Source organism: Oncorhynchus nerka, linkage group LG20, assembly GCF_034236695.1.
Source record: "Oncorhynchus nerka isolate Pitt River linkage group LG20, Oner_Uvic_2.0, whole genome shotgun sequence".
NCBI lineage: Eukaryota > Metazoa > Chordata > Actinopteri > Salmoniformes > Salmonidae > Oncorhynchus > Oncorhynchus nerka.
The window spans coordinates 41,823,448-41,851,206 of NC_088415.1; the positions used below are offsets into that span (position 1 = coordinate 41,823,448).

Here is a 27,759-nt window from a genome sequence, read left to right on the forward strand (position 1 = left end):
CTCAGACAGACTAATACAAAACTTGTATTTTAATGTATATCACCTACCATATGTACACATTTTCTAACTAGTCCTGAAAAAAAGTAATTTAACATGGTGTTTGAAATAGGTGTACAGTATGAATAGGACAGTTGATGGTATAACAAAAAAAATCCCATGCTAAAACATTGATAGGAATATTTGACATTTGGTTCTCATGACAACCATCTCTTCCTCAAAGCCCTCATGAAATACCAGGATAGATTGACCCCCAAATACTCCATCCGTCATATCCTTGCCAATGTTACAGTAGCAGCAACATACATTTACTGGGGTATACATGCCTCAAATCCAAATGAACAAAAATATTTTTTCCCCTCTGCATTCTATATCTTTTACCTCAGTAAAGACAGAGGTCCCAGTGTTGACAGCCCCCTTGTTCTGCATACCATCAGAACACATTGTATCCTTTTTCAGAGAGCCCAGTTCCAGTGTTAACAGATATCAAAGCCTATTCTTCTTGCCCTGTTCAATCGAAAATAAATACACAAAATGGTGAGATGAGCTCATAGTTACATCACAATATCAACTAGCCCAGTGTAAAAGGGAAAATCAATACCCACAATCCAAGAAAAGCCAAGAATAAAACATTTTTTCCTGAGCTCTCTTTGACTTCTGCATCTCCAAAAAACCAGCTGAAAGTACCATTGAAGATGTCACTGAAGAAAAATGACCACAGTACAGAGAGAGATGCCTATGTTTTGTATACAAATCACAATGTCTTCATCAGTAGTGTCTATAGTAAAACAGTTCTCATTACCATTGTTTATGCCTCTTATAGATACCAGTCACCCTAGTCATACTGTTCTCTGCTACCGCACGGTAAGCAGTACTGGAGCGCTTAAGTCTAATTCCAAAAGGCTCCTTACCCCTACCTACATGTTGGACTGAATTAAAAATAGGCTACATCTTTGACTGGCTTCTTAAATCACATCAAATCTCTGTAGTCGTCAAAAATATCTAATAATACCATTCCAAAAAAAACATCCCGGCCACATTTCAAAACATAAAACTGGACCAAATCTCAAAATGTGATACGTGTAGGTCACATACAAGCAGGCATGAGCGACGTGGGGTATTCAAGTAGCAGAATGCAACCCATCTGTTTTAATGCTTGACAAGTCTTAAATGACTAAATGTGAAATGTTGTCCAATCAACTACAAGGTATTCCAGGCTTCTGAAAGCTGTACAGGAACGGCTGTAAGTCTACTCTGCTGATGTACACTGAAGAAAAATATAAAACATGCAACAATTTTACTGAGTTTGTTCATATAAGGACATCAGTCAATTGAAATAGATTCATTGGCCCCTAATCTATGGATTTCACATGACTGGGAATACAGATATGCATCTGTTGTTCACAGATACCTTCAAAATGGTTTAAGTAGGGGAGTGGATCAGAAAATCAGTCAGTGAGGCACACAATTAGTGCTTCTTCACAGAGTTGATCAGGCTGTTGATTGTAGTCCCACTCCTCCAATGGCTGGGTATTGGCGGGAAAAGGAACACGCTGTTGTACACGTCGAGCATCCCAAACATGTTCAATGGGTGACATGTCTGGTGAGTATGCAGGCCATGGAAGAACTGGGACATTTTCCGCGGTGTACAGATCCTTCCGACATGGGGCTGCTCATTACCGTGCTGAAACGTGATGGTGGTGGATGAATGGCACGACAATGGGCCTCAGGATCTTATCACGGTATGTCTGTGCATTCAAATTGACATAAATAAAATGCAATTGTGTTCGTTGTGCCTAGCTTATGCCTGCCCATACCATATCCCCACCATGGGGTTCTCTGTTCACAACGTTGACATCAGCAAACCACTCGCCCACATGACGCCGTACACAAAGACATCTGCCCAGTACAGATGAAAACGGGATTCATCTGCGAAAATAACACTTTTCGGGCGCGAAGTCGGTTACGATGTCGAACTGTATTGAGGTCAAGATCCTGGCGACGACAAGCACGCAGATGAGTTTGCCAGACCATTTGTGCAGAAATTCAGGTTGTGCAAACCCAGTTTCATCAGCTGTCCGGGTGGCTAATCTCAGACACTCCCACAGGTGAGTGTAAAGGGCCTGGGCTGGCGTGGTGACATGTGGTCTGTGATTGTGATGCCAGTTGGACCTACTGCCAAATTCTCTAAAAACAACATGGGAGGTGGCATATGGTAGAGAACATCAATTCCCTGGCAACTGCTCAGGTGGACATTCCTGCAGTCAGCATGTCAATTGCATACTCCTTCAAAACTTGAGACATCTGTGGCATTGTGTTGTGACAAAACTACACATTTTAGTGGCCTTTCATTATCCCCATCACAAGGTGCACCTGTGTAATTATCATGCTGTTTAATCAGCTTCTTGATATGCCACATCTGTCAAGTGGATGGATTATCTTGGCAAAGGAGAAATGCTCACTAACAGGGATGTAGACAAATTAGTATGGATCATTTCTGGGATCTTTTATTTCAGCCTAAGAAATATGGGACCAACATTTTACATGTTGCATTTATATTTTTGTTCAGTGTATATTGTGACATGTCCATAGAAGTGAAGACTTTCCTGCCTAATATGGTTGATTTCATCCTGTACAGATTCATCCTGTCCACATTCTCCCAAAAGCATTTTTTTTTTTTTACTTAAAAATGTGGACATGAAACCACATTATGAATATGAGTTTTCAGGACGTAGCTAGTCTTGTGGCAAAAAAATAAAAAGATGTACAAAATATTACAAACTAAATTCCTGTCACTGTACAATAGTCATATTTACTGCCTCGGAGCACAAAGTAAAACTGAACAGGGAGGTTGGTGGGGATAATAATGGTAGTATCATGTTGTAGTGTGGTGGCCCATAACAGTGGGTGAAGGAGAGGAGGTTGGGATAACCAGGTGAAGGAGGGAGAAAGAAGAGAGGAGCGGCAAGAGGAGATTCTCAGTAGTTATGGCTAATAAGGCGGGGTAGGCCTTGTCACAACTTGGGAGTGTGGCTTTAAAACTGGCAGGATTTAGTCTCAGTCCTTTCCGTGTTATTTTCCATGAGCCCCGGTCAAAAAGTAGTGCACTAGATAGGGAATAGGGCGCCATTTGATATACAGCCTGTGTCTATCGTTGTGAGTCTCCAGCGAGCTACGTGGCTCTGCCGCCTGTCCGTCCCACTCTTATCTTACATCTTGATGTCCTCCTCAACACTGAGCTGAGAGAGAGTCTTCTTGATGCGTAGAGCCGTGAGGCGGGCCGCTCCGTTAGAGTACCAGCACTCCCTCATGATCTTACCCATCACACGCAGAGACTGGAGGATGAGAGGGGGAGGTTAGTCAGTCAAAACACAATCAACCAACTTTACCTTTACCTAGTCCCACAGGGTGAAAAGGAAATGTCAAATGAATTGCCTAATGTGAATAAAGAATTTAAAAAGTAAAATAAAACTGCAAAAACAATTGTTTACACCATATTTACATTTCAAATGCAGTCAATCACTAATAACTTTACATGTTTCTGTCCAGAAAGTCATTTTTTTTTGTGCGTATTCGTCTCTCTCTCATTACCTCGTAGCTCTGCCACCAGTTGGGCACGTTAGGCCTCAGCCTCTGGTCACACACCACCTTCCTCATCTCATCTATGGAGGGGTCAGAGGGCACCAGGTCAAAGTAGGGCAGCTGGTAATCCTCGTGGATACCTGGGGGGGGGGCAGAACAGGGGGGGGCAGAACAGAGGGAGAGCCTGGTCAGTCACATGCTCACGTCTAAGAAGATTGTTCTCATAGTAATGTGGTTCTTGACAAGTGAAGGTGTGTTTCAATGAAACTACTTTGCAGTCAGACTGCACAGAATCACTCATTTACAAATCCCCATGTAGCCTAAGTTATTACTCGTGTGGCCAAAATGAGCTGAAGCACTTCCCCCGGCATTGTGAGATTGGACCATCTGCAAGGTACCCAGTCAGTGTCTTACTTCCAGTGTTGCAGCGGCGCGCTATCTCCCAGTACACCAGCCCCAGGGCGTAGATATCAGCACACTTAAACGAGTCAAAGTGTTTCATGTTGATGGTCTCTTCCAGGACCTCTGGAGCCATATACCTGGGAGACAGAGAGACAAACAGGTTTCCACTAAAGGAAAGGATGTTTTGTGTACCAGTATATCACTGAGATACGGTATCAAATACGCCAAATTCAGGAGATGAATTGAACAAAAATATTCCACATTTTTACAATGTTGTCCTGAATTAAATTAATAGACATGGCAGCTAGTCGGGTCAGTACCTCTTGGTGCCAACACGCTGGTTAGGGGCGATGTCTATAGTATCAGTGATGGACTCGTGGCGTACTGCCAGCCCCAGGTCAGCGATGGCACACATGCCATTCTTCTTCACCAAAATGTTCTTAGACTTCAGATCACGGTGGGCGATACCAGGCTTACCTAGAGAGGAGGAAACACTGAGTTGGAAGACTGGAATGGAAGGAGCACACGACAATGTTTAAACCAGGTTAACATTTGAACCAGGTCATCATTTGTAATATATATATTAGCTGTAAAGTCGTTTGTCTGTAATGTCTTTTTAGTTGTGTCGGACCCCAGGAAGATTAGCTGTCGTCATGGAATCAGCTAACGGGGATCCTATAAAATAATCTAATTTATAGGCAGGGCAAGGAGTGCCAACAATGGCCGTGTGAGAGGTGTAAGGTGTAAACTGGCTAACTTGGTGATCCTGCTCTGCTGTGTTGTAGAACACCCTGGCTACCAGGCTAATTAGGAATGTGTTTACACATACAGTGGATTTGGAAAGTATTCAGACCTTCACTTTTCCCACATTTTCTTACAGCCTTAATATAAAAAATGGAATAAATAGCCCCCCCCATCAATCTACACACAATATCCCATAATGACAAAGTAAAAATATTTTTTAGAAATGTTTTCAAAAACTGAAATATCACATTTACACAAGTATTCAGACCGTTCACTCAGTACTTTGTTGAAGCACTTTTGGCAGCGATTACAACCTCAAGTCTTCTTGGGTATGACGCTACAAGCTTGGTACACCTGTATTTGGGGAGTTTCTCCCATTCTTCTCTGCAGATCTTCTCAAGCTCTGTCAGGTTGGATGGGGAGTGTCGCTGCAGAGCTATTTCCAGGTCTCTCCAGAGATGTTAGATCGGGTTCAAGTCCAGGCTCTGGCTGGGCCACTCAAGGACATTCAGAGATTTGTCCCGAAGCCAATCCGGTGTTGTCTTGGCTGTGTGGTTAGGGTCATTGTCCTGTTGGAATGTAACCTTCTCCCTCGTCTGAGCTCCTGAGCAGATTTTCATCAAGGATTTTTGTACTTTGCTCCGTTCATCTTTCCCTCAATCCTGACTAGTCTCCCAGTCCCTGCCACTGAAAAACATCTCCACAGCACGATGCTGCCACCACCATGCTTCAACGTAGGGAATCAATTGAATTTACCACAGGTGGACTCCAATCAAGCTGTGAAACATCAAGGATGATCAATGGAAACAAGATGCACCTGAGCTGAATTTTGAGTCTCATAGCAGAGGATCTGAATACCTCTGTAAATAAGGTATTTCAGGTTTCTCTTTAATAAATTAGCAAACATACCTAAAAACCCGTTTTCGCTTTGTCATTATAGGGTATTGTGTGTAGATTGATGAGGGTAAAAAAAATAATAATCCATTTTAGAATAAGGCTGTAACATAACAAAATGTGGAAATAGTGAAGGGGGTCTGAATACTTTCCGAATGCAAGGTATGGTCCTTATTCATCTCGCCGCTGTGCTTACCCTGCGTGCCCAATATCTCCATATGCAGGTGAGCCAGGCCGCTGGCGGCAGACAGGGCCAGTTTGATCATGCCCTCTATAGTCACAGAATAGTAGTTCAGGTAGTCAAACAGAGAACCGTACTCGTGGTAGTCTGAGACCAGCCACAACTGGGTCCATGTGCCGTTATCTGAGAGAAAGAGAAACGCAGAGAAAGATAGAGGATAATTCTACTGTTAATAAAAAATAATTAAACTGTTGAGTCAACAACGGCACGTTGATGAAATTCACCTACATAACACCAGGGATATGTCTGTGTTGTAAGTGGTGTGTGTGTGTACACGGTTCTCCGTGTGGTGCTGTAGTAGAACAGCGACGGAACGCTCACCTTTATTGTCGGCGGCGATGAATCCCAGGATGTTCTCGTGTCGCAGCATGATGGTCTGGTAGATCTCAGCCTCTCTGAACCACGAGCGCTCCTCTCTGGACGAGAAGATCTTCACCGCCACGTCTCCCCCGCGCCACTTCCCCCGCCACACCTCCCCGAAGCGGCCCTTCCCTATGATGTCCTGCAGAACGATGGTCCTGGCCACCGTACGCTGCACGAACAGGGGCAGGCCTGCAGGAGGAAGCAGAAAGGACCGCTGATACCATTGGGCTTCCGCCTGAACAATAACTTGTACTAAACTTGTATGTGTACACATATGCATCTATTGTGTTACATACAGACGTGGCTAAAGAGTATTCTAAACATTGAATGAATCCACAGTGTAATAGGACCTCTGTTCGCAGGCGAGGGTAGAGTTCAGGCCGGTTCTGTGTATAGAACCTTTACTTCCAGCAGTGTAGGTTCAGTCTACTTACCAGAACCAGACCCGGAGGTGGACATGTCATAGATGAGATCCTGCAGGGTCTTGTCCTTGGCCAGGTAGAGATGTTCACAGGAAGGGTCCTCCACCTCCAGCCGCTGTCTGTGGCTGTACAAAAGATCAGCTGTCAAACTAAAATTGTATCTTCTCACCCTCCCCCCCCTCCAAATACACCACAGCCCTGCCGTCCCATCTGTAGGGCGTACTCAGATGGTACTACCTGGGACCAGAGACTCACCTGTAGGTCCTCTGGTGATGCTGGAAGAGGAATAATCCCACCAGCAGCAGCATGCACAGCAGGAAGACCGGCCCTGCGATCACAGCCACCAGCTCCACTGGCCCCCAGGGGCCTCCAGAGCCCACCCAGCCCAGCTCCCCCGGTTTCACCGGGACTGGAGCGAGGGAGAAATTGAGAACAGGGTGTTAGCAGTGGTATTACCATCTTTCCCAGTCAAATAAAACAAAAGGTTGCAACGCAATAGTACGAAGTGGCTTCCTCCATCTCCTCTCTCTTATGTGCACTGATATGAAAACATTGGAGGGGTAGACGCAGAATGGTTGCTACAGGGGGTGGGGGGGGCTTCACCAGCCCTGTTCTTTCAAATCAGTGCAGATGAAAAAAAAGACAGGCGACGAGGAAGCTTTACTTATGCGATACACACACACAACGCAGTGTGTGACTTCGGCTTTACTCACGCGAGGGAACCTTGAGGTCGACGCGGTTGCAGTAGTCAGTGTAGCAGCAGTGTGTGTTGAGCAGTCCCTCAGCACTGAGACAGTAGAAAGGTTGGCCAGGGGGCACAAGGCTGTCTCTGGCGATACAGATCCTTACATGCTGCTCATGCCCCTGGATGAAGGAGGTGGAGGCCATGCAGGCCCCGTCAGTCTCACACTCGTAACCAGACTTCACACAGTTGGTGCAGTTACACCGCAGGGCTGAGGGAAAAAGGGAGGCACAAGGTTAGAATGAGTACTAGTTAGGCATCAGGACTATTCTATGGGCGCTTGAATCAGAGACCTGTGCATGGGGTGGAATGAGTTGGAGAGAACTTCCCAGAACAGAATACGATGAAGAACAGTTGATGAGCAATACGATTTTAGTCCGGACTGTAAGAAAACTTTCGAGTCACTGCAGTACTCACATGTCCAGCAGAGGGCGTCTAAACCAACAATACCAGACTCAAAGTACATTCCATCTACCGGACTAGCCAGGATAGAGTCCCATTCGGAAGAGACGCAACAATACAGCCAGTGGAGTGTGTAGACTGGTTTGGCAGCAGACAGAGACCAGGACAGAAACCAGTTTCTCTAAAGCAGAGGAAACCAAATACTCCATGGAGAGGAGACTGTCCTGGGATGCTGGGACAGACGCACCAAAACCCAACAGTCAAATCCCCAATGCAGCATTCTGCTACTCAAAGAAAGCAAGAGAACACATTTTTATTTAACTAGGCAAGTCAGTTATGAACAAATTCTTATTTAGAATGACGACGTACCCTGGCCAAACCCTCTCCTGACCTGGACGACGCTGGGCCAATTGTGCACCACCCCTATGGGACTCCCGATCACGGCCGGTTGTGATACAGCCCGGGATTGAACCCGGGTCTGTAGTGACACCACTAGCACTGCAATGCAGTGCCTTAGACCACTGCGCCACTCGGCCCCCAAAACACTGTCAGGATCATAGCTTTGATTTAAAGCCCGCAGCACAGACAGTTTGATAGGGGCCTGTTTTAACAAGTCTACAATAGCTGGGCCACTCAAAACTAAATCACTCTTGCTTCAGAGGAAATTGAAAGCAAGACTAGAACAAAAATGGCAACAAATTCAAACAGAGGGGGACAGAGTGAATTCAGGTCTGCTGCCACCTAAAAGACACTTCTAAAGGGCCAAGCCTTGTCAGACCTCAACACCTTCTGGATTAAAAAGATTAAATAAAAAGGGATTTACTCTGAAGCCTTCTGCTAATCCTCTCCCTATTCTGGGGGGGTTTTCCAAGCAGCCCTTGAGCCCTCTCCTTCCGCCCGGTTAGTTTATTTGCTCAAACAGAAACAGTTTGTAACTGTAATTTAAAAAATAAAACAGAAAGACCGTATGTGCAGGAGGGGTAAAGCCCAAAATAGCTTTTTCAAGTAACACCCCCCCCCCCTCAAATGGTCATAAATCACACCAATTTAGCAGTGTGGACAAACAATCAAATTAAAACTAGACGCAAAAGAGATAAAGGAATAGAAAATCTAAACAGAAAGTCAAGCTACTGGGGGTGTATAACTGATGGACAATAGGTGCCTCTAACCATTTTTTAAAACAAAATGACAAGGATAGCTTAGCAAAATCAGACAGGATCGCGTTCCAGATCGTGGGGCTTTAATAGGCAATTCGGAATTGGTCGCTCCTGAACATGGGCGGCGTAGCCGCAGTTAGGGAATTCAAGAGGATAATCAGTGATTAAAAGTACCGCAAACACATTGAGCAACTTACATTTGGTCAATATTCAGGAGTCCTCTTATTTATTTATTTTAAGGAGGTGCTGAACGGTCTGAGGTATAGTCAGATGATATTCTTCATACAGAGCGTTTCTGCAGGGAGATTGATAGTGGTATGGTATGTGCTGGCCCATATAATGTTACAGTAACTGATGAATGGGACGATCATCGTGTAATAGAGCGCGCAGCACTTCTGTTCAGGAGATATCTACATCTTGCCCAATTATCCTCATATTTTTGGTGATCTTAGAGGTTATTGTTTCCATGACAATTGACCATCAAATCAGAACACCAAGAAAGCGTACAGGCATGATCTACAGGTATATCATCAATATGGACCCCTATATAATCTGGATTCTATTTTCTTTGGACCAAATAATAAAAGTCAGTGACAAAGTTCATTTTAAAACACTGGGAAATTAGATAATGTTGATGAACTGAGGTAAATTAAATCTTTGTGAGAGTAAAACACACAAATATACAAAACAACTAGTCAAGTGTGTATGTCCTGTTTCATGAGCCGAAATAAAAAATATCCCAGAAATGTTCCATACGCGCAAATTTGATTATATCCCTGTTAGTGAGCATTTCTCCTTTGACAAGATATGCCACACCTGTCAGGTGGATGGATTATCAAGAAGCTGAATAAAACAGCATGATCATTACACAGGTGCACCTTGTGCTGGGGACAATAGAAGGCCACTAAAATGTGCAATGTTTTCACAACCCAATGCCACAGATGTCTCAAGTTCTGAAGGAGAGCTCAATTGACATGTTGCCTGCAGGAATGTCCACCAGAGTTGAATGTTAGAGAAATTAACATAAGCCACCTCCGTCATTTTAGAACATTTGGCAGTACGTCCAACCGGCCTCACAAGCGCAGACCACGTGTAACCACTCCAGCCCAGGACCTCCACATCTGGCTTCTTCACCAGCCCCCCAGACAGCTGATGAAACTGGAGTATTTGTCTGTAATAAAGCCCTTGTGGGGAAAAACTCATTCTGATTGGCTGGGCATGGCTCCCCAGTGGGTGGGCCTATGCCATCCCAGGCCCAGCCAATCAGAATGAGTTTTTCCCCACAAGGGCTTTATTACAGACAAATACTCCTCAGTTTCACATTTTTATTCAAACTATTATGATCAACAGTATCAAAAGCTTAAACCTATAAAAAAATCTAATCTATGATCTTCGCAATCATTTGCCGTATGTATTTCACCAATTAAGTAACTAACAGCCATGTAGGAAGGGTGAGATTTCTGAAACCATACTGAAGTTCATAAAACTGACTTTCCTTGTTAAGATATTAGATTCATCCGGTATATGCTTTAAAAAAATGTAGATGGCCGGCAAAATTGAGATTGGCCTGGAATTTGTTAAGTTTGCTGGATCATCAACAATGAGCGCTAGTCTCTCAGTCTCACTGGTAAGCCAAGACAGACTGTTAGCACAAGCTCAACCTTCCTCTGTAGGTTAATCTCTGGAGTTAACAGCAGCAGGTCTCCTGCAAAAATATCCATCCTCAATCAGAACAGAACAGTTTGAAACACCACTTTCTTCCTGAGCTACTCCTGCTGCTGTAGTTTCACCACTCTCCTTAGGATCCAAATATTGTCGGGTTACTAACACTTTCCCATCCACTCAGTCTTACTCACCCCCCCCACACACACACACACACCCCACCTATTGCGCCATCATAATGTGTGACTGGGAGCCATTCCCACAGTTGAACTGCTGTGTGTAATGTGCGCCTGAGTGTCTGCATGTACAGTGCATTCTGGGAAGTATTCAGACCCCTTGACTTTTTCCTTATTGTAAAATGGATTAAATATATTTTCCCTCAATGACAAAGCACAAAAAGGATTAGAAATTTTAGCAAATGTATAAAAAAAAAAGCCAATTTCAAATCAAATTTTATTTGTCACATGCGCTGAACACAACATGTGTAGACCTTACAGTGAAATGCTTACTTACAAACCCTTAAACAATGCAGTTAAGAAAATACCTACAAAAATAAATAGATAAGAATAAATAAAAAATATTTAAGCGCAACAGTAAATAACAATAGCAGGGCTACATACAAAGGGTACCGGTACAAAGTCAACGTGGGGGGGGGGCACCCGTCTCAAGGTAATATGTACATTATCTATGTATAGTCACTTTAATAAACAGAGTAGCAGCAGTGTAGAAGAGGGGGGGGGGGCAATGCAAATAGCTGTTCAGGAGTCTTATGGCTTAGGGGTGGACGCTGTTTGGAAGCCTCTTGGACCTAGACTTGATTCTCTGGTACCACTTGCCATGCGGTAGCAGAGTCCTCTAAAATGTGCAGTGTTTTCTGACTAAAGTGGCTGGAGTCTGACAAATTTTAGGGCCTTCCTCTGACACCAGCGGGTGTAGAGGTCCTGGATGGCAGGAAGCTTGGCCCCGGTGATGTACTGGGCCGTACACTCAACCCACTGTAGTACCTTACGGTCGGAGGCCGAGGAGTTGCCATACCAGGCAGTGATGCAACCAGTCAGGATACTCTCGATAGTGCAGCTGTAGAACCTTTGAGGACCCATGCCAAATCTTTTCAGTCTCCTGAAGGGGAATAGGTTTTGTCGTGCCCTCTTCACAACTGTCTTGGTGTGATTGGACCATGTTAGTTTGTTGGTGATGTGGACACCAAGGAACTTGAAACTCTCAACCTGCCCCGTCGATAAGCATGGGGGCGTGCTCGGTCCTCCTCCTGTAGTCCACAATAATCTTGGTCTTGATCACGTTAAGGGAGAGGTTGTCCTTGCACCACACGATGAGATCTCCGACCACCTCCCTATTGGCTGTCTCATCGTTGATCAGGCCTAACACTTGTGTCATCGGCAAACTTAATGGTGTTGGAGTCGTGCCTGGCCGTGCAGTCATGAGTGAACAGGGACTACAGGAGGGGCCCCCGTGTTGAGGATCAGTGTGACTATGGTAGTCTTCTTGAAACATGTATTACAGACTCAATCAGGGAGAGGTTGAAAATGTCAGTGAAGACACTTACCAGTTGGTCAGCGCATGCTCGGAGTACACGTCCTGGTAATCAGTCTGGCCCTACGGCCGTGTGAATATTGACCCGTTTAAAAAGGTCTTACTCGCATCGGCTGCGGAGAACATGATCACACAGTTGTCCGGAACAGCTGATGCCCTCATGCATATTCAGTGTTACCTGCCTCGAAGCGAGCATAGAAGTTTTTCAACTTTTCTGGTAGGCTTGTGTCACCTGGCAGCTCTCGGCTGTTCGTCCCTTTGTAGTCTAATGACTTGCAAGCCCTGCCACATCCGACATAGTACAAATTGATCTTAGTCCTGTATTGATGCTTTTCCTGTTTGATGGTTCCGGGTTCCTTGAAAGCAGCAGCTCTACCCTTTAGCTCAGTGAGATTGTTGCATGTAATCCATGGCTTCTGGTTGGGGTATATACGTAGTCACTCTGGGGACGACGTCGTCAATCCCCTTATTGATGAAGCCAGTGACTGATGTGCACTCAATGCCATTGGAAGAATCCCGGAACATATTCCAGTCGGTGCTAGCAAAACAGTCTCGTAGTTTAGCATCGGCTTCATCTGACCACTTTTTCATAACCCGAGTCACTGATGCTTCCTGCTTAAAGTTTTTACTTGTAAGCAGGAGAGAATTATGGTCAGATTTGCCAAATGGAGGACGAGGGAGAGCTTTGTACGCATCTCTGTGTGTGGAGTAAAAGGTGGTCTAGAGTTTAATTTGCCCCTCTGGTTGCACATTTAACATGCTGATAGAAATGAGGTAAAACTGATTTTAAAAAAAGTTCCCCTGCATTGAAGTCCCAGGCCACTAGGAGTGCCACATCTAGATGAGCGTTTCCTGTTTGCCTATGGCGGTATACAGCTCATCGAGTCCGGTTTTCGTGCCAGCATCAGTCAGTGGTGGTATGGAGACAGCTACAAAAAAGACTATGTAGATAGTGTGGTCAACAGCTTATCATGAGATACTCTACATCATGCGAGCAAAACATTGAGACTTCCTTATACATCATGTACCAGTTGTTTACTACTATACATAGCCTCTGGTAAGACACGGGGGGGGGGGGGGGGGGCCCTGCCGTTCCATCCTGCCGATAGCGTATAACCTGCCAGCTGTATGTTATTAATGTCGTCGTTGGTGAAACACAAGATAATTCAAGTTAACGTCCCATTGGTTGGATAAACGTGCTTTCAGTTCATCCCATTTAAATTTTCCAGCGATTGAACGTTGGCTAACAGTACGGATGGCAAATTAGCCACCCATCACCTGATCCTCACAAGGAACCCCAATCTCTTTCCGCTAAATCTTTCTCCAGCTAATGGCGGGGATGAGGGCCTGTTTGAAGTATATCCTTCCCGTTCGACTCATTAACTCTTTTGGGATAGGGGGCAGCATTTTCACTTTTGGATGAATAGCGTGCTTAGAGTGAACTGCCTCCTACTCTGTCCCAGATACTAATATATGCATATTATTATTAGTATTTGATCGAAAACACTGAAAATGTCTAAAACTGTTTGAATGATGTCTGAGTATAACAGAACTCATATGGCAGGCGAAAACCTGAGAACAAACTTCAGATGTCCCACTTCCTGGTTGGATTTTAGTTTCAAAGCCTGGCCTACCGAATACAGTGTGATATGGATAAAGTTGCACTTCCCATGGCTTCCACTAGATGTCTTCCGTCTTTAAAACTTGAATGAGGATTCTACTATAAAGGAGGGGCTCATGAAACCCGTTTGAGTCAGTGGTCTGGCATAGTGCCATGGTCTCATGACGCGCGCCTCCGACAGAGTTACCTCTCGTTCCAGTGCTTTTCTTCAGACATAAGAATTCTCCGGTTGAAACATTGATTCCATACATCGTTTGACATGTTTCTAAAGGACTGTAACGGAACTTTGAGTTTGTCTGGACGAAGTGCCTGCGCCTCATGAAGATGGGTTATTGGGCTGAACACGTGGCTATTTGGATATAAATTGACTTTATGGAACAAATCAGTCACTTATTGTCAAACTGGGATTGCCTTCTGATGAAGATCAGAAGTGAATATTTATGGTGATCTCTAACTTCTGTTGACTCCAAAATTGTGGATATTTCTCTGGCTGGGTTGGGCTCAGAGCACAGCTCAGATTATGCTTTTTCTGTAAAGTTAAAAAAAAAATCTGACACAGCGGTTGCATTAACCTCGAGACTCTAGGAGCAGTATTTCATTTTTGGATGAAAAACGTTCCCGTTTTAAACAAGATATGTCACGAAAAGATGCTCGTCTATGCATATAATTGACAACTTTGGAAAGAAAACACTGACGTTTCCAAAACTGCAAAGATATGCGAGTGCCACAGAACTGATGCTACAGGCGAAACCAAGATGAAACTTCAAACCGGAAGAGAGCTAAATTTGAGGCGCTGGTTTCCAATGTCTCCTTATATGGCTGTGAATGTGCCCGGAACGAGCCTACACTTTCTGCCGTTTCCCCAAGGTGTCTGCAGCATTGTGATGTATTTGTAGGCATATCATTGGAAGATTGGCCATAAGAGACTACATTTACCAGGTGTCCACCCGGTGTCCTGCGTCGAAATTGGTGTGTAATCTTCAGCTGCACGCATTCAGCCATGTGATTCAGAGGAGAGAGGAGACTTCCACGAACGATATATCGTCGAAGAGATATGTGAAAAACACCTTGAGGATTGATTCTAAACAACGTTTGCCATGTTTCAGTCGATATTTACAGAGTTAATTTGGAAAAAAGTTTGGCGTTTTGATGACTGAATTTGTTATTTTTGGTAGCCAAACGTGACGAACAAAACGGAGCGGTTTCTCCTACACAGAATCTTTCAGGAAAAACTGAACATTTGCCATCTAACTGAGAGTCTCCTCATTGAAAACATCCGAAGTTCTTCAAAAGGTAAATTATTTTTATTTGAATGCTTTTCTTGTTTTTGTGAAAATGTTGCCCGCTAAATGCTACGCTAGCTATCAATACTGTTACACAAATGCTAGTTTTGCTATGGTTGAGAAGCATATTTTTGAAAATCTGAGATGACAGTGTTGTTAACAAAAGGCTAAGCTTTAGAGCTAGCATATTAATTTCATTTCATTTGCGATTTTCATGAATAGTTAACGTTGCGTTATGGTAATGAGCTTGAGGCTGTATTCACGATCCCGGATGGCTAGTATCAAGAGGTTAATAAAAGAAAAATGATTTGTCCAATTTGAGGAGAGTAATGACTGTTCTGATGTCCAGAAGCTCTTTTCGGTCATAAGAGACGGTAGCAGTGACATTATGTACAAATTAAGTTAAACAATGAGATTTAAAAAATTGCACGGTTGGTTAAGAGCCAATAAAATGCCAGCTATTCTCTCTGGCGGCATCATCCATCATATTGCACAAGTATTCAGACCCTTTGCTATGACACTAAATTGAGCAGCTGCAGGTTTCTGTTGATCCTCCTTGAGATGTTTCTACATGATTGGAAGATGCCTGGCCAAACTGAGCAATCGGGGAGAAGGGCCATAGTCAAGGAGGTGACCAAGAACCTGATGGTCACTGACAGAGCTCCTTGGAGATGGGAGAACTTTCCAGAAGTACAACCATCTCTGCAGCACTCTAATCAGGCCTTTATGGTAGAGTGGCCAGATGGAAGCCATTCCTCAGTAAAAGGCACGACAGCCTGCTTGAAATTTGCCAGAAAGGATCATTTTGAGAGGATCTGCAGAGCAGAATGGCAGAAACTCCAAATACTTGTGCCAAACTTGTAGTGTCACAACCAAGAAGACTCATGGCAGTAATCGCTGCCAAAGTTGCTTTAACAATGTACTGAACACTTGTAAATGTGATATCTGTTTTTAAAAACCTGTTTTCGCTTTGTCATTATGGGGTATTGTGTGTAGATTGGAAGGGGGGGGGGACAAATGAATCCATTTTAGAATAAGGCTGTAACTTAACCAAAAAGTAGTCAAGGGGTCTGAATACTTTCCGAATGCACTGTATGTGTGTGTGCGCGCGTTGTATGTGTGGAACAGCGTTTTGAGGAAAGTGGAAGTGGAATGAGTCGACGTCTTGCCATTTCATGTCAGCAGCAGCGTGTGCAGTTTCTTGTAATTCAGTCATTCTCGTCAGCAACAGCATGTGGACTGCTCTTGGAGCTAAGGACAGACGGGGGAAGTGCCAGTAACTCCTAGTGGCGCGTGTCCAAGTTCACTGCAGTTCACACGCAATCACAGACACGGAATTTCCTGCAGATTACACAGAGATGAAGCAACAGGCTTTGATAGAGAGAGAGAAAGAGAAAAACAACCCAGTGCCACATCCTATTCTGGAGCATAGTTTAGCTTAATAGTTTAAATAAGGCTGGGAGAAGGACCCGGGACCAGACTACTGCAAAGTTTTTTTAAGGAATACCTAGGATAGGATAAAGTAATCCTTCTCACCCCCCCTTAAAAGATTTAGATGCACTATTGTAAGTGGCTGCTCCACTGGATGTCATAAGGTGAATGCACCAATTTGTATGTCGCTCTGGATAAGAGCGTCTGCTAAATGACTTAAATGTAAATGTAATGTAAATGTTTTTAATCAAATCGTGTACATTCCCCCTCAAGCAGACACCATGGCCCTCAGGCAACATCACTGGACTCTGTAAACCATACATCCTGAGGCGGCATTTATTGTAGCTGGGGATTTTAACAAAGCAAATTTGAGAACAAGGCTACCTAAATTCTATCAGCATATTGATTGGAGACTTGTGGGGTTAACACACTCGATCACTGCTACGCTAACTTCCACGATGCTTACAAAGCCCTTCCTTTGGCAAATCCAACCACAACGCCATCTTGCTCCTACAGTCTTATAGGCAGAAACTCAAACAGGATGTACCAGTGACTAGAACCGTTCAACGCTGGTCTGACGAATCGGAATCCACGATTCAAGATTGTTTTGATCACGCGGACTGGGATGTGTTCCGGTCAGCCTCAGAACACCATTGATCTATACGCTGACTGAGTGAGTTTATAAGTGCATTGGAGATGCCGTACCCACTGACTATTAACACCTACCCTAACCAGAAACTGTGGTTTATAGCCCGATGTGATGACTGTCCCATACAAAGACAAACAGTTTACAGAAGTTTAAAACAGTGAAAATATCCATTCAAGAGGGGACAAGCCTTTAACTAAGGCAGGGAGAAAATATGGGTTGCTATGCTACAGACTCCCTAGCCTTATGATGACTGGCCAACAGGAATGAGAAGAGATACTGTATCTTCAACAGATGGTATTTTTATCTCAAAAAACTCCCTAGTCCTTGCCGATGACAAGCATACCCATAACATGATACAACCACCACCATGCTGGAAAATATGAAAAGTCGTACTCGGTGACGCATTGTGTTTGGGTCGAATCCAACACATTGTATTCACCATTCAATGTCTGCTCATTATTCCGTTTGAGGCATTGTCATGTTTACAACCCCTTTTTAATGGCATTTCAGTTTTATTTTGTATTAATTTGTAAAAATACAATTCCACTTTGACATTGCAGACAGTGGCAGAATTTCAATTGAATCCATTTTAAAATTTGGGCTGTAACAACAAAACGTGGAAAATACTTTCTGAAGGCACACTGCATTTGTCCAGTTGTGAGCTCTCCAAATCGGCTTGATTGTCACAGTCTCAGGATATCAGCCAGGTGAACCCCTTTTGCAGATGATAATGGCATGGGTCACCAGGTCATTGTACGTCTGAAGCAGAGAATATCTAAACTCACCTTGTTTGCATATTGTTGAGCTAGCCACGTGTTACCAATTTTAAATGATAAATGTATATACACACACACGATCTAAACATATGCCAGTTTCACATTTGGTTCTTGGAGGAAATTGCTTAGTGCAAATCCAACCATTTGTATTCTAGGTACAGTACATGAAAATAAGGAGCCCCCCAAAAAAAAAAAATGTCAGCTAATTAAACATTTAATGTAAATAATGGGGCGTGGGGAGCGTTGGAATTCTACCTCGTTTATTTGCTGAGAATTATTTTACAATGCAGAGACAAAATCAGAAAGTCAATGGCATGGAGGTGGTGGATTGCGAAATGTATCTTATAGAACGTGAGCCATTAGCTAGAATATATGACAATTCTAATGTTAAAAGAAACCATAATCCAATTTGTAGCATATTACATGCGAAAGGTACAATGTTACAGTGTGTGTGTGTGTACATCCTTCGGTGGGAAAAGGACACAGTTTAATTTAGTCAACACAAATGGTGCCGTTGATCAAAGTTTTGAAGTTTAGGTTGATTGAGGTTCATAGCTAGCTAGCGTCACATGCAAATATTGTTGTGCAAATTTCAAATCAGCAACATTGCTAACCAAACATTAAAAGGATAATGTGCATTTGCATTAAAGGATAACTACAACCAAAAATCTATTTCTTGTATTTTTTCCCAGACCTCAAAAGTGGTCTTGGTTTAAGCATTGTTGTGGACTTAGAACATTACATTTTGTTTAAAAAAAAAGATTGTGCTTTTGAGTTAAAAAAATTACATTGAAACCCAGGAAAAACAGAAATGGAATTTGGGGTAAAACTAAAACAGATTCAGGTAATATATATATATATTTTTAACTAAAACATTTTACATGGCCCTACACATAGTAGACAGAATACCACAACCCATCAGTGTGCCTAATATATAAACACAATACTTCTAAATGTGTCAGAAGATAAAACAGAGCAGAGAACTCAGAACATTTTTGCTCATGATTTAATTTCCTTTCAAAAGTTTTCAAACAGAATTGACTCTTTCCAGAGAGTAGGCTTCCCAGGGGAGGGACAGTCAGCTCCGCTGTGGGGGTTGAGCTGGTTGGTGTGAACTCTGCACATAATTGGTGTCCCTACACTGGTCCTTTGTGCCGAGATTACAGGGAAACGAGGATGGATTGGACGGGCCGCTAAACAAAGAGCAGGGAAACATTGAGAGGAGGTGGAGTAGTGCACCACTCACCAGACCTTGTGCTCTGGGGATAGAATAGATCAAATACTTTGAAGGACTTTGACAAAATATGTTGGTTACATTTAAAAAATAATTAAATGTTTATAAAATGTCTGCAAACTTTCAGTGTCTTATGAGGAATTGCTGAAAATATCATATTCTGTGGGCAGAGACAGGGGAAGAGCACAGATAAGGGGGGTTTATGCAGCCCCCCCCCCCCCCGCCTGTGAGGGGTCTGCAGCTAGTGACCAGCTGTGACATTCAATCATTAAAACCCAGTCTAGACTGAATACAGGTTGGATGGAGCCATTTAACAGCAAAGTGTTAAGACCCTATCATTCCAAATGGCAGGAAAGGGAATAGGGTTGCATTTGGGATGTAGCCTATAAAGTGCCAAAACGGGCTCTGGTAAAAACTGTTGCACTTCATAGGGAACAGGGTGTCATTTGGGATGCAAACAGCGAAGGGAGGTATGAATAAAACATTGTTGCCATAACCAGTGCTTGCTTCATTTGGACTGAGCTCAGGACAGACCTGGGTTAAAAATACGATTAGAAATTATTCCAAATAGTTAAGCTGGACATGGTTGAGTTTGCCTAGTACAATGGACCAATAGAATAGTAGAAAAACTGCAAACCCCACCCATTTGGCACTCCAGGCAAGCGGAAGCAAACGCTAAAAGTATTTGAAAGTGTTAGAACCCAGGTGTGGTTCAGGAGAGAGCTTTGTGGGAGACGGACTCCAAAACCACAGAAATGGGTTTAACACAAACATGGTTGCAGTGACTGTGTTGGTGTGCCAGTCAGACGCTGACACTCACAGTGCTTGTGTTCATGTGCATATGGTGAATCAGTCAGTTACAACAGTACACCTCAAGAATGAGTATGATGTCAGTGGAAAATGTTTAGCCTAAGCCTGTTTGGCATGGGACAAAACTGTTACACAGCAGCAAAGAATTCTGGGGGCTAAACAGCACAGAGCAGACAGAATGCGTGTGAGCACCATTACCCAAACTGCACTATCTGAAATTAGATCCAGTTAGCTACCAGACAGAGGGCTGATCAAGACAAGCAGACGCCACCAGACAGAAAAAACACGCACACACACACACTTCAGCCTTTATCAATACTGGAAGAGGAAAGTCATTACATTGGTCTCCATCATCACAGGGTCAGATTACATACAATTCTAAACAGCATAGCCCACTAGTACCTGCCTAACCCTCTGCATGTCTGTCTACGTGAGTATAAGTGCAGCTACACTATTCAAGGCGTTGTTCTCTGAAATGTGTACTGATTGGAGACTAACGGCAGTGCAGTGGAAGGTGGGTATCATGTTCAGCTCCTCCATAAGAGTCCACTGCACTGTGACACAGACACCGCAATAACACATAAGGCTAATGACCACCGAATCATATTTCTGAATTTGTATTTAAGTGATCATGTCCACAGGTCAGTGAGAGAGAGGCCAGACAGTCTGTGGCTGCGATTAGGCCTCTCAGCCTCCAGGCCTCTCTGGGCTGGAGGTCATTAGAGGCGCCCGGGTCGTTAAGCTACACTCACCCCTAGTGGACCCAGGCTAGAACCTTCACAACACACAGAACCAAAATATGAGGTTATTAGCCTGGTGATTAAGGGAGGAAAGCTACTCTCACTCAGCCCGACACGGACTAATAGACCCACAACAGAACTTGAGACAAAGTACACACACGTAAAAACCAGGAATTTAACTACCTCATATGCACATATAGGAAGCCCCAGACCATATCTTAAGTCACACCACACGTTAAACACAGACACGACGTAAAAGGAGAAAAACTGTCCTATACGCAAACCTATCCTGAACCCAGTGACTCCAGGCAGCTCAGTTCCTGTACATTCCCTTGGCTCTGATCTGGTAGACAGGCATGCACATGTTGGAATCTGACTATGTGCTCCCTTTCATTTCCATAACATCATTAGGACATGAAACAGCTTTCACACAGCGCACACACACACCAGCACCCGAATGGCTAGTTCAGCAGCACACCAAATCCTATTCTGTTTACAGTTCAGCCAAGGAAAATGAGATTAATGTTCTGTGATTACATGAGGCAAGGAGAGATAATGACAGCAGTGGTCCGGTCTAGTTTCCAGTGGTTACAAGAGGAACATAATACTAGAAGGAAATTGTGCCCATTAAACCACAACACTTCGTTCTGCAACAAGGGAAAGGGTTCGTACAGACAGTGGAAAGTCAAATTCAAGGCTTTTCAAATACTTTTTCAAAGCACTAATATTTATTTTCAAGGACCACCAGTTTGTAACAGTTCAATTTATGCAATTGTTTCTAGTCGCCAACAGATATACAGCCACAATATCATGAAAATGTTGTAAAAGAAAAAAATCTTCGTATTCATCACTACCTTACAAGTCCTACTCAATAACACAGTTTCACTACATACATGTGTTCGTGCTGTTGATTTTGTAATTTGAGTAGTGATGAGCAGAATTTTGGGATATGCCTTATGGTGAACACACATTTCCAGCTTAGTGACAGTTTTAAAAATTGGACGTCTACTACTTAATAGCTACGAAAAAGCGTCTTGCTTCCGACTGGCAGCTTTAGTCCCCGGTCGGGGGAAGGGCACTGAGGAAAACAGCACGTGATCGTCCACCAGAACGGCAGCATCACAGTTGCTGCCTGATAAACCGGAATATAGCAGGCGCTCCATGAATGATGCGATTGTTAAAATGCTCTGGAGGGCCTCCCGAATGGCACAGCGGTCTAAAGCACTGCCGTGGTTGAGGCATCACTACAGATCCCAGTTCGAACCCGGGCTGTGTCGCAGCCGGCCGTGACAGTGAGACCCATGAGGCAACCCAGAATTGGCCCAGCGTTGCCCGGGTTAGGGAGGGGTTGGCCGGCATGGATGTCCTTGTCCAATCGCACTCTAGCAACTCCTGTGGTGGGCCGGGCGCATGCACGCCAACACGGTCGCCAGTTGTACGGCGTTTCCTCCGAAACATTGGTGCGGCTAGCTTCCGGGTTCACAACAATGCTCTCGACAGCCGCCTCTCCCGAGTCCGTACAGGAGTTGCAGCGATGGAACAAAACTAACTACCAATTGGATATATCGAAATAGGGGTTAGAGGTCGTTGCATAGAAAACAAATCATTATGTAGAACTGGCGCCAGCGCAGGATTTCACCCATGCTCGCAATGCCAAAGTCTGACGCATTTTTGCACCTTGTGGGTTGGTTGGTTCCAGTGTTTCATGAACTGAAATAAAAGATCCTAGAAATGTTCCATACGCACAAAAGGCAGGTTTGAATCTACATTAACCTGGCATTTTAGCTACCGATATGACGTTTGCCAACACCTAATCAGTCAGTTCTGTACCTGCCTGGCAGTGTGGATGGCAACCACATCACGAAATGAGAAGAAAGAAAAAAAAAGAAAAAAAAAAAAGTCTGCCTGGAAATTAATTTCAGATTTTCCAGCCCCTCAAGCGAACCCTGAAACAGAAGCCAGACTAGCCCTATAAGTTACTGGCACAGTGGGCAGCAGAGGGACGCATGCAGTGCCTTCAGAAAGAATTCATACCCCTTGACATAATCAAATCGTATTTGTCACACTCACCAAATACAACAGGTGTACACCTCACAGTGAAACGCTTACGTACAAGCCCTTAACACTTTTTTCTTAAAGGCATTGTTGGTTAAGTACATTTTATTAAATGTAACAAATAAATTAAAGAGCAGCAGTAAAATAACAATAGCGAGGCTATATACACAGGGGGTACCGGTACATAGTCACCGGTTAGACGAGGTAATATATACATGTAGGTAGAGTTAAAGTGATCGTCATGTTCTAGCCCGAATTACAATACCCCATAATGACAAAGTGAAAACTTGTTTAGAAAATGTAACTATAGTATACAAAAAATAAAATTGAACATTTGAAAGATTTTACTGAGTTAAAGTTCATAAGGAAAACAGTAAATTGAAATTAATTCATTAATCTATGGATTTCACATGACTGGGCAGGCCCGCCAACTTAGTTTCCCCCCCACAAAAGTGTTTTATTACAGACAAATACTCCTCAGTTCCATCAGCTGTCCTGGTGGCTGGTCTCAGATGATCCCGCAGGCGAAGAAGCTGGTTGTGGAGGTCCTGGGCTGGCGTGGTTCCACATGGTCTGCGATTGCGAGGCAGGTTGGACGTACGGCAAAATTATCTAAAAGGACCGACGCAGTTATGGTAGAGAAATTAACATTAAATTCTCTGGCAACAGGTCTGGTGGACATTCCTGCAGTCAGCATCCCAATTGCATGCTCCTTCATAGATGTCTCAAGTTGTGGCATTGTGTTGTGTGACAAAACAGCACATTTTAGGAGCCTACTTATTGTCCCCAGCACAAGGCGCACCTGTGCAATGATCATGCTGTTTAATCAGCTTCTTGATATCCATCCACCTGACAGGTGTGGCATCATCTTGGCAAAGGAGAAATGCATTGGAAATCCCATTTGACTTTGTTCCATTCCAGGCATTACAATGAGCCCGTCCTCCTATAGCTAATCCCACCAGCCTCCACTGATGCACTGTCAACAGTGGGACCTTGAGTCTTTCTAAATTATGTCCAAACAATTGAGTTGGCCACAGGTGGACTCCAATCAAGTTGTAGTGACATCAAGTATGAGCAAAGGAAATAGGATGCACCTGAGCTCAATTTGGAGTGTCACAGCAAAGGGGTGTGAATACTTGTAAATGAGGTAGGTCTGCATTTTATTTTCTGTCAATTTGCAAAAGATAGCTTTGTCATTATGGGGTATCGTGTGTAGAAAACTTCCATTTAATCCATTTTGAATTCAGGTTGTAACACAATGTGGAATAAGTCAAGGGGTATGAATACTTTCTGAAGGACCTGTAAGTGACACGACATAACATTGAGAAGATAAGTCTGCGATGGGTCAGTCAGGTCCACTATAGGCTATAGTATGTGAGGGGGGTGTAGAGAGATTGAGAAACACAGGAGACGAGAGAAAGCAAAGGGTGTAAGATGGGAGAGGGCCAGAGAGAAAGCAGGAGAGACGCGCCCTGCCTCACGGCAGTGTATCTGTGGCTCAGACAGTGCATATATCACATTGCACATCCATTTTATTCTGGCACCTAGTTAAGTCACAAAAGCATGTCAGCTTCATAACGACGAGGCTAATGATTGGTCAGGCCAAATGTCTTCAACGGGAAAGGAAACCGGCAACCTGTGAGCCATGGCGACCCTGTGAGTAAAGACGTACTGTCACAGACCAGAAAACCCGCCAGTCGTAGTCCTGTTCCAGGGGTATTCAACTCTCCTACCAGGTCCGGAGCCTGCTGGCTTTCTGTCCAACTTGATAAGTAAATGCCCACACCTGGTGTCCCAGGTCTAAAGCAGTCCTGATTAGAGGGGAGCTGGAGTCAGGGTCCAGAGTTAAGCGGAGGTCTTCGGCCAACTTTTTACTAGGTTCTGGAGTTTGGTTTAGTGGTGATACCAGGGTTCAATCCCTGAGCCCGTTCAATTTTTTTAACCTAAAAGATGTGAATAGTGACAGAAAAAGGTGACAAATCAACGTGGATCATGTCCTTATCTGAACCCGGCCGGATGAGGGAGGAATGTAGCTCTGATTCTTGGAAGAGGAATGAGTCACTTAACATAACTAATGGGTGGCAGCAGACTTGAGGTTATTGACATTGGCAGATAGGGTTAACTTTCTCAGTCATTGTTTTAAGTTTCTGTGAGTGGCAAGTTGCAACAAGGGAATAGAGAATATAGATCACACAGGGAGAGAAATTACTGGGAGCTGGCCAGACACTCCCACCACTATTCCATTTAAATGCCCCAAGTGGAATAACGTGCAATGATTTTCAATCTAAAGAAAGAAACACCAGCCCCTTCCAGCAGTTTAGTTGAACATACTTTACCCTTTCAAAAAGTTAACAAATAACCCAGTACACAGGCACAAACAGGTCTAGCTAGTAGCTACAGACTAGGTACACCATACGCCAAATTCCAATCCAGATGTATTAATTTATCATAGTATGCCATTTAGCAGACTTTCATACAAAGGAACCTATGTATGGGTGATCCAGGGAAACAAACACACTATCCTGACACCTTGCCCTACCAACTGAGCCACAGAGGACCACCATTTTGGATCTGGTCAACAGCTGCTCTGAGAAGACAGTGGGGTGGGGGTGGGGCCCATGCAGGAGTCTGAAAAGACCCCCATTCGCCACATTTCCGTCACAAAGAACCCAGACTTAAACTTTAACTTCTGTCTGGGCCGGCTGATTGGACGAGAAGGGTGCAACTGCGGCCCGCAATTCAGGGCGTTCCTGCACGGACCCCCTCTTTATACTTCTGTTGGTCAATTTATGTTGCGGGAGGCAGGGGCGCTCCAGTACAGTAAAGGTGGAATTAATGCACAATAACGTTGGATGCCAGCTAACGATAAACCCCACAGAAGGGGCGGGTGCAACAACGGTAGCTAGCTAGCCATACACTGGTAGGCAGCGTCCTTCACCTCTGTCTATTGGGCACTGTTCTCCCACAGTTCTGTTAATGATGGCGAGGGCAAGTAGGAGTGAAGGACACCGAGTGCTAGCTTAGCCAGGCAAGTGTGACACTGTGTGCTAGCTAACTATCAAACTAGCTAGTACAGTGTCGGCCTAGCCTCCTGCCTGCTGTGCCAGCGAGAGGCAGGACGACCGGTAGACAGTGTCCTTCGCCCCTGCCTTCCGGGCACGGTTTTCTCCGGTATACAGCAGGAGGGGGTCGACACAGTGTGTCGATTACTAGCAAGCTAGACAGTGTCCTTCGCCCCCGCCGGTGAGGGCAAAGTGTTCAACAGGTGGGAGCGAAGGACACGGTCCTCCGGTGTCGCTCACGCTAGCTAGCAAGGAGTGCCCACATGCAGGAACGCCCCGAACTGAGGGCGTCAGCTGCATACTTAGAATGGATGGCTGTTGTCGCACCCTTGCCTGCTTCCACTTGGATAGTGCACGGTCATCTTTTAACTACTCCTGTAACAAAGACACTTATACGGAGACCTTATTCACTGCATTTATTCCTTGCGTCACGATTTCTATTTTATCTTTTACTCTGCATTGTTTGAAAAGGACCCATTAAGTAAGTATTTCACAGTTAGTCTAAACCCGTGGTTTACAAAGCATGTGACAAATACATTTAGCTTCACAACAGGTTTACTTGTTTAAAAAAAAAAAAAAGTACCACATCTGGATTTAAGTCTATTGTTTTTCTATCCAGTTCTCTTGGTTGAAGGATATTGGCTAGCTAAATTACTTCGGTATTGATAACTAATAGATGAAGAAAAATCAAAGATGCAGATTTTTTTTTTTAATCACAAAGATCTAAAAAAAGGTCTGTAAATGTAGTCTTTCACCTGGTCTTCCGTGGAAGAGCTAACGATACACCCCACCACAGCTAACGTTACTCTAATCGCCACTTGATTGTTTTGTAAACACTAAAGCATTACACAGCCACACACAGATAACCAACATAAACGCGTGGCCTCCTTCCAGAGGGGTACACTACAAAGCTGGATCAATGAGTTAGCCAGTTAAAAAAAAAAAAAAAAAGATGGATTTTCTGGTTCATTAGGAACGTTTTGGGGTTGTTGGGTCAATTAGACCAGGGGTTCCCCCAAACTCGGTCCTGGGGCCTCCCTTGGGTGCACATTTCGGTTTTTGCTCTAACACTAATGTCACACAGCTGATACAAATAACCAATTAATCGTCAAGCTTTGATTTGAAAAAGCTGTGTAGTTCTAGGGCAAAAACGTGTATCCAAGGGAGGCCGCAGGACCGAGTTTGGGAAACCCGGAATCAGACCATGCCCACTTCAAGATTTCCCCCTCAAAAATCAGAATATGTAGGCCAGTTAACTGGCTAACTAACTCATTGACCCTGCTCTGTAGTATACCCAACTGGACACGCAAATAAAGCGATATTGAAATGCACAAGCTATCGACAAAACACTAACGTTTACATTACTGGCCTTTTGTGCACACCTGGCTAACAAATTAGCTAGCCAGCTAACGTTACCTCGCGCCAGACGGAAGGCGGTTTTTGTTCGACACGTTAATAAATCAAATTTTCTATTTACTTGACGTAACACGAGCAATTGAGCTGCCGGCTGACAAACACACGGGCCCGTATACCTCCGGCAGTGTTCCTCAACGAGTTCAGCAAGCAGCGCTAGCCACAATGTGTCAAATGTGATTTGTTAGCTAGCTAGCCGTGGTTGAACAAACCCCAGACAGACAACGCCATGATGATCGACAGGCGATGCCAGAGCTAGGCAAGCCACCCTCCTGTTATTAAACAAACAAACACGAAGTCAAAATCAAAAGATGGCACATGTAGCTATTTCACTTACCGTCGCCGATGGCTAACCCAGACAGGGCCAGTAACGTGAGAACAAATCGTTTTAAAGCCATTCCTTCAGCATTCCCATCGCATTCGGAGGGTGGTATTGTCAACACCACGGCCAGACCTAAACATAACCACACACCATACAGCCGCTGCCAGCCTGTTGAAGTGCTACAGGCGGCGGAATTAAAGGGCG

General features: G+C 44.1%; 1 protein-coding gene across 2 annotated transcripts; it reads right to left on the reverse strand.

Annotated features, from left to right (window-relative positions):
* Positions 1 to 14: 14 nt before the first annotated feature.
* On the reverse strand, positions 15 to 27,759 carry LOC115102571 (activin receptor type-1B-like). Of its 2 annotated transcripts, none has more exons than XM_029622665.2 (10): positions 27,571 to 27,759; positions 7,359 to 7,598; positions 6,901 to 7,054; positions 6,658 to 6,770; positions 6,182 to 6,412; positions 5,816 to 5,983; positions 4,302 to 4,488; positions 3,994 to 4,118; positions 3,589 to 3,719; positions 15 to 3,332 (listed from the first exon to the last, which is right to left on the reverse strand). In XM_029622665.2, the coding sequence occupies exons 1-10, from the start codon at positions 27,629 to 27,631 to the stop codon at positions 3,207 to 3,209; spliced, it is 1,536 nt and encodes a 511-aa protein (XP_029478525.1). In that variant the 5' UTR covers positions 27,632 to 27,759; the 3' UTR covers positions 15 to 3,206. The 2 variants fall into 2 exon arrangements, with proteins under 2 accessions (XP_029478525.1, XP_029478526.1); XM_029622666.2 differs by having other exon boundaries at positions 4,302 to 4,458; positions 27,571 to 27,758.

What these genes read in the sequence shown, in the direction of transcription:
- LOC115102571 (XM_029622665.2), bottom strand. Translation starts at nt 27,631, where the DNA reads ATGGCTTTAAAACGATTTGTTCTCACGTTACTGGCCCTGTCTGGGTTA. An exon ending in TGGGTTAGCCATCGGCGACG is followed by an intron (nt 7,599 to 27,570) that starts GTAAGTGAAATA and finishes TTTTTCCCTCAG; the next exon opens with CCCTGCGGTGTAACTGCACC. An exon ending in CACCTCCGGGTCTGGTTCTG is followed by an intron (nt 6,413 to 6,657) that starts GTAAGTAGACTG and finishes TTCCTCCTGCAG; the next exon opens with GCCTGCCCCTGTTCGTGCAG.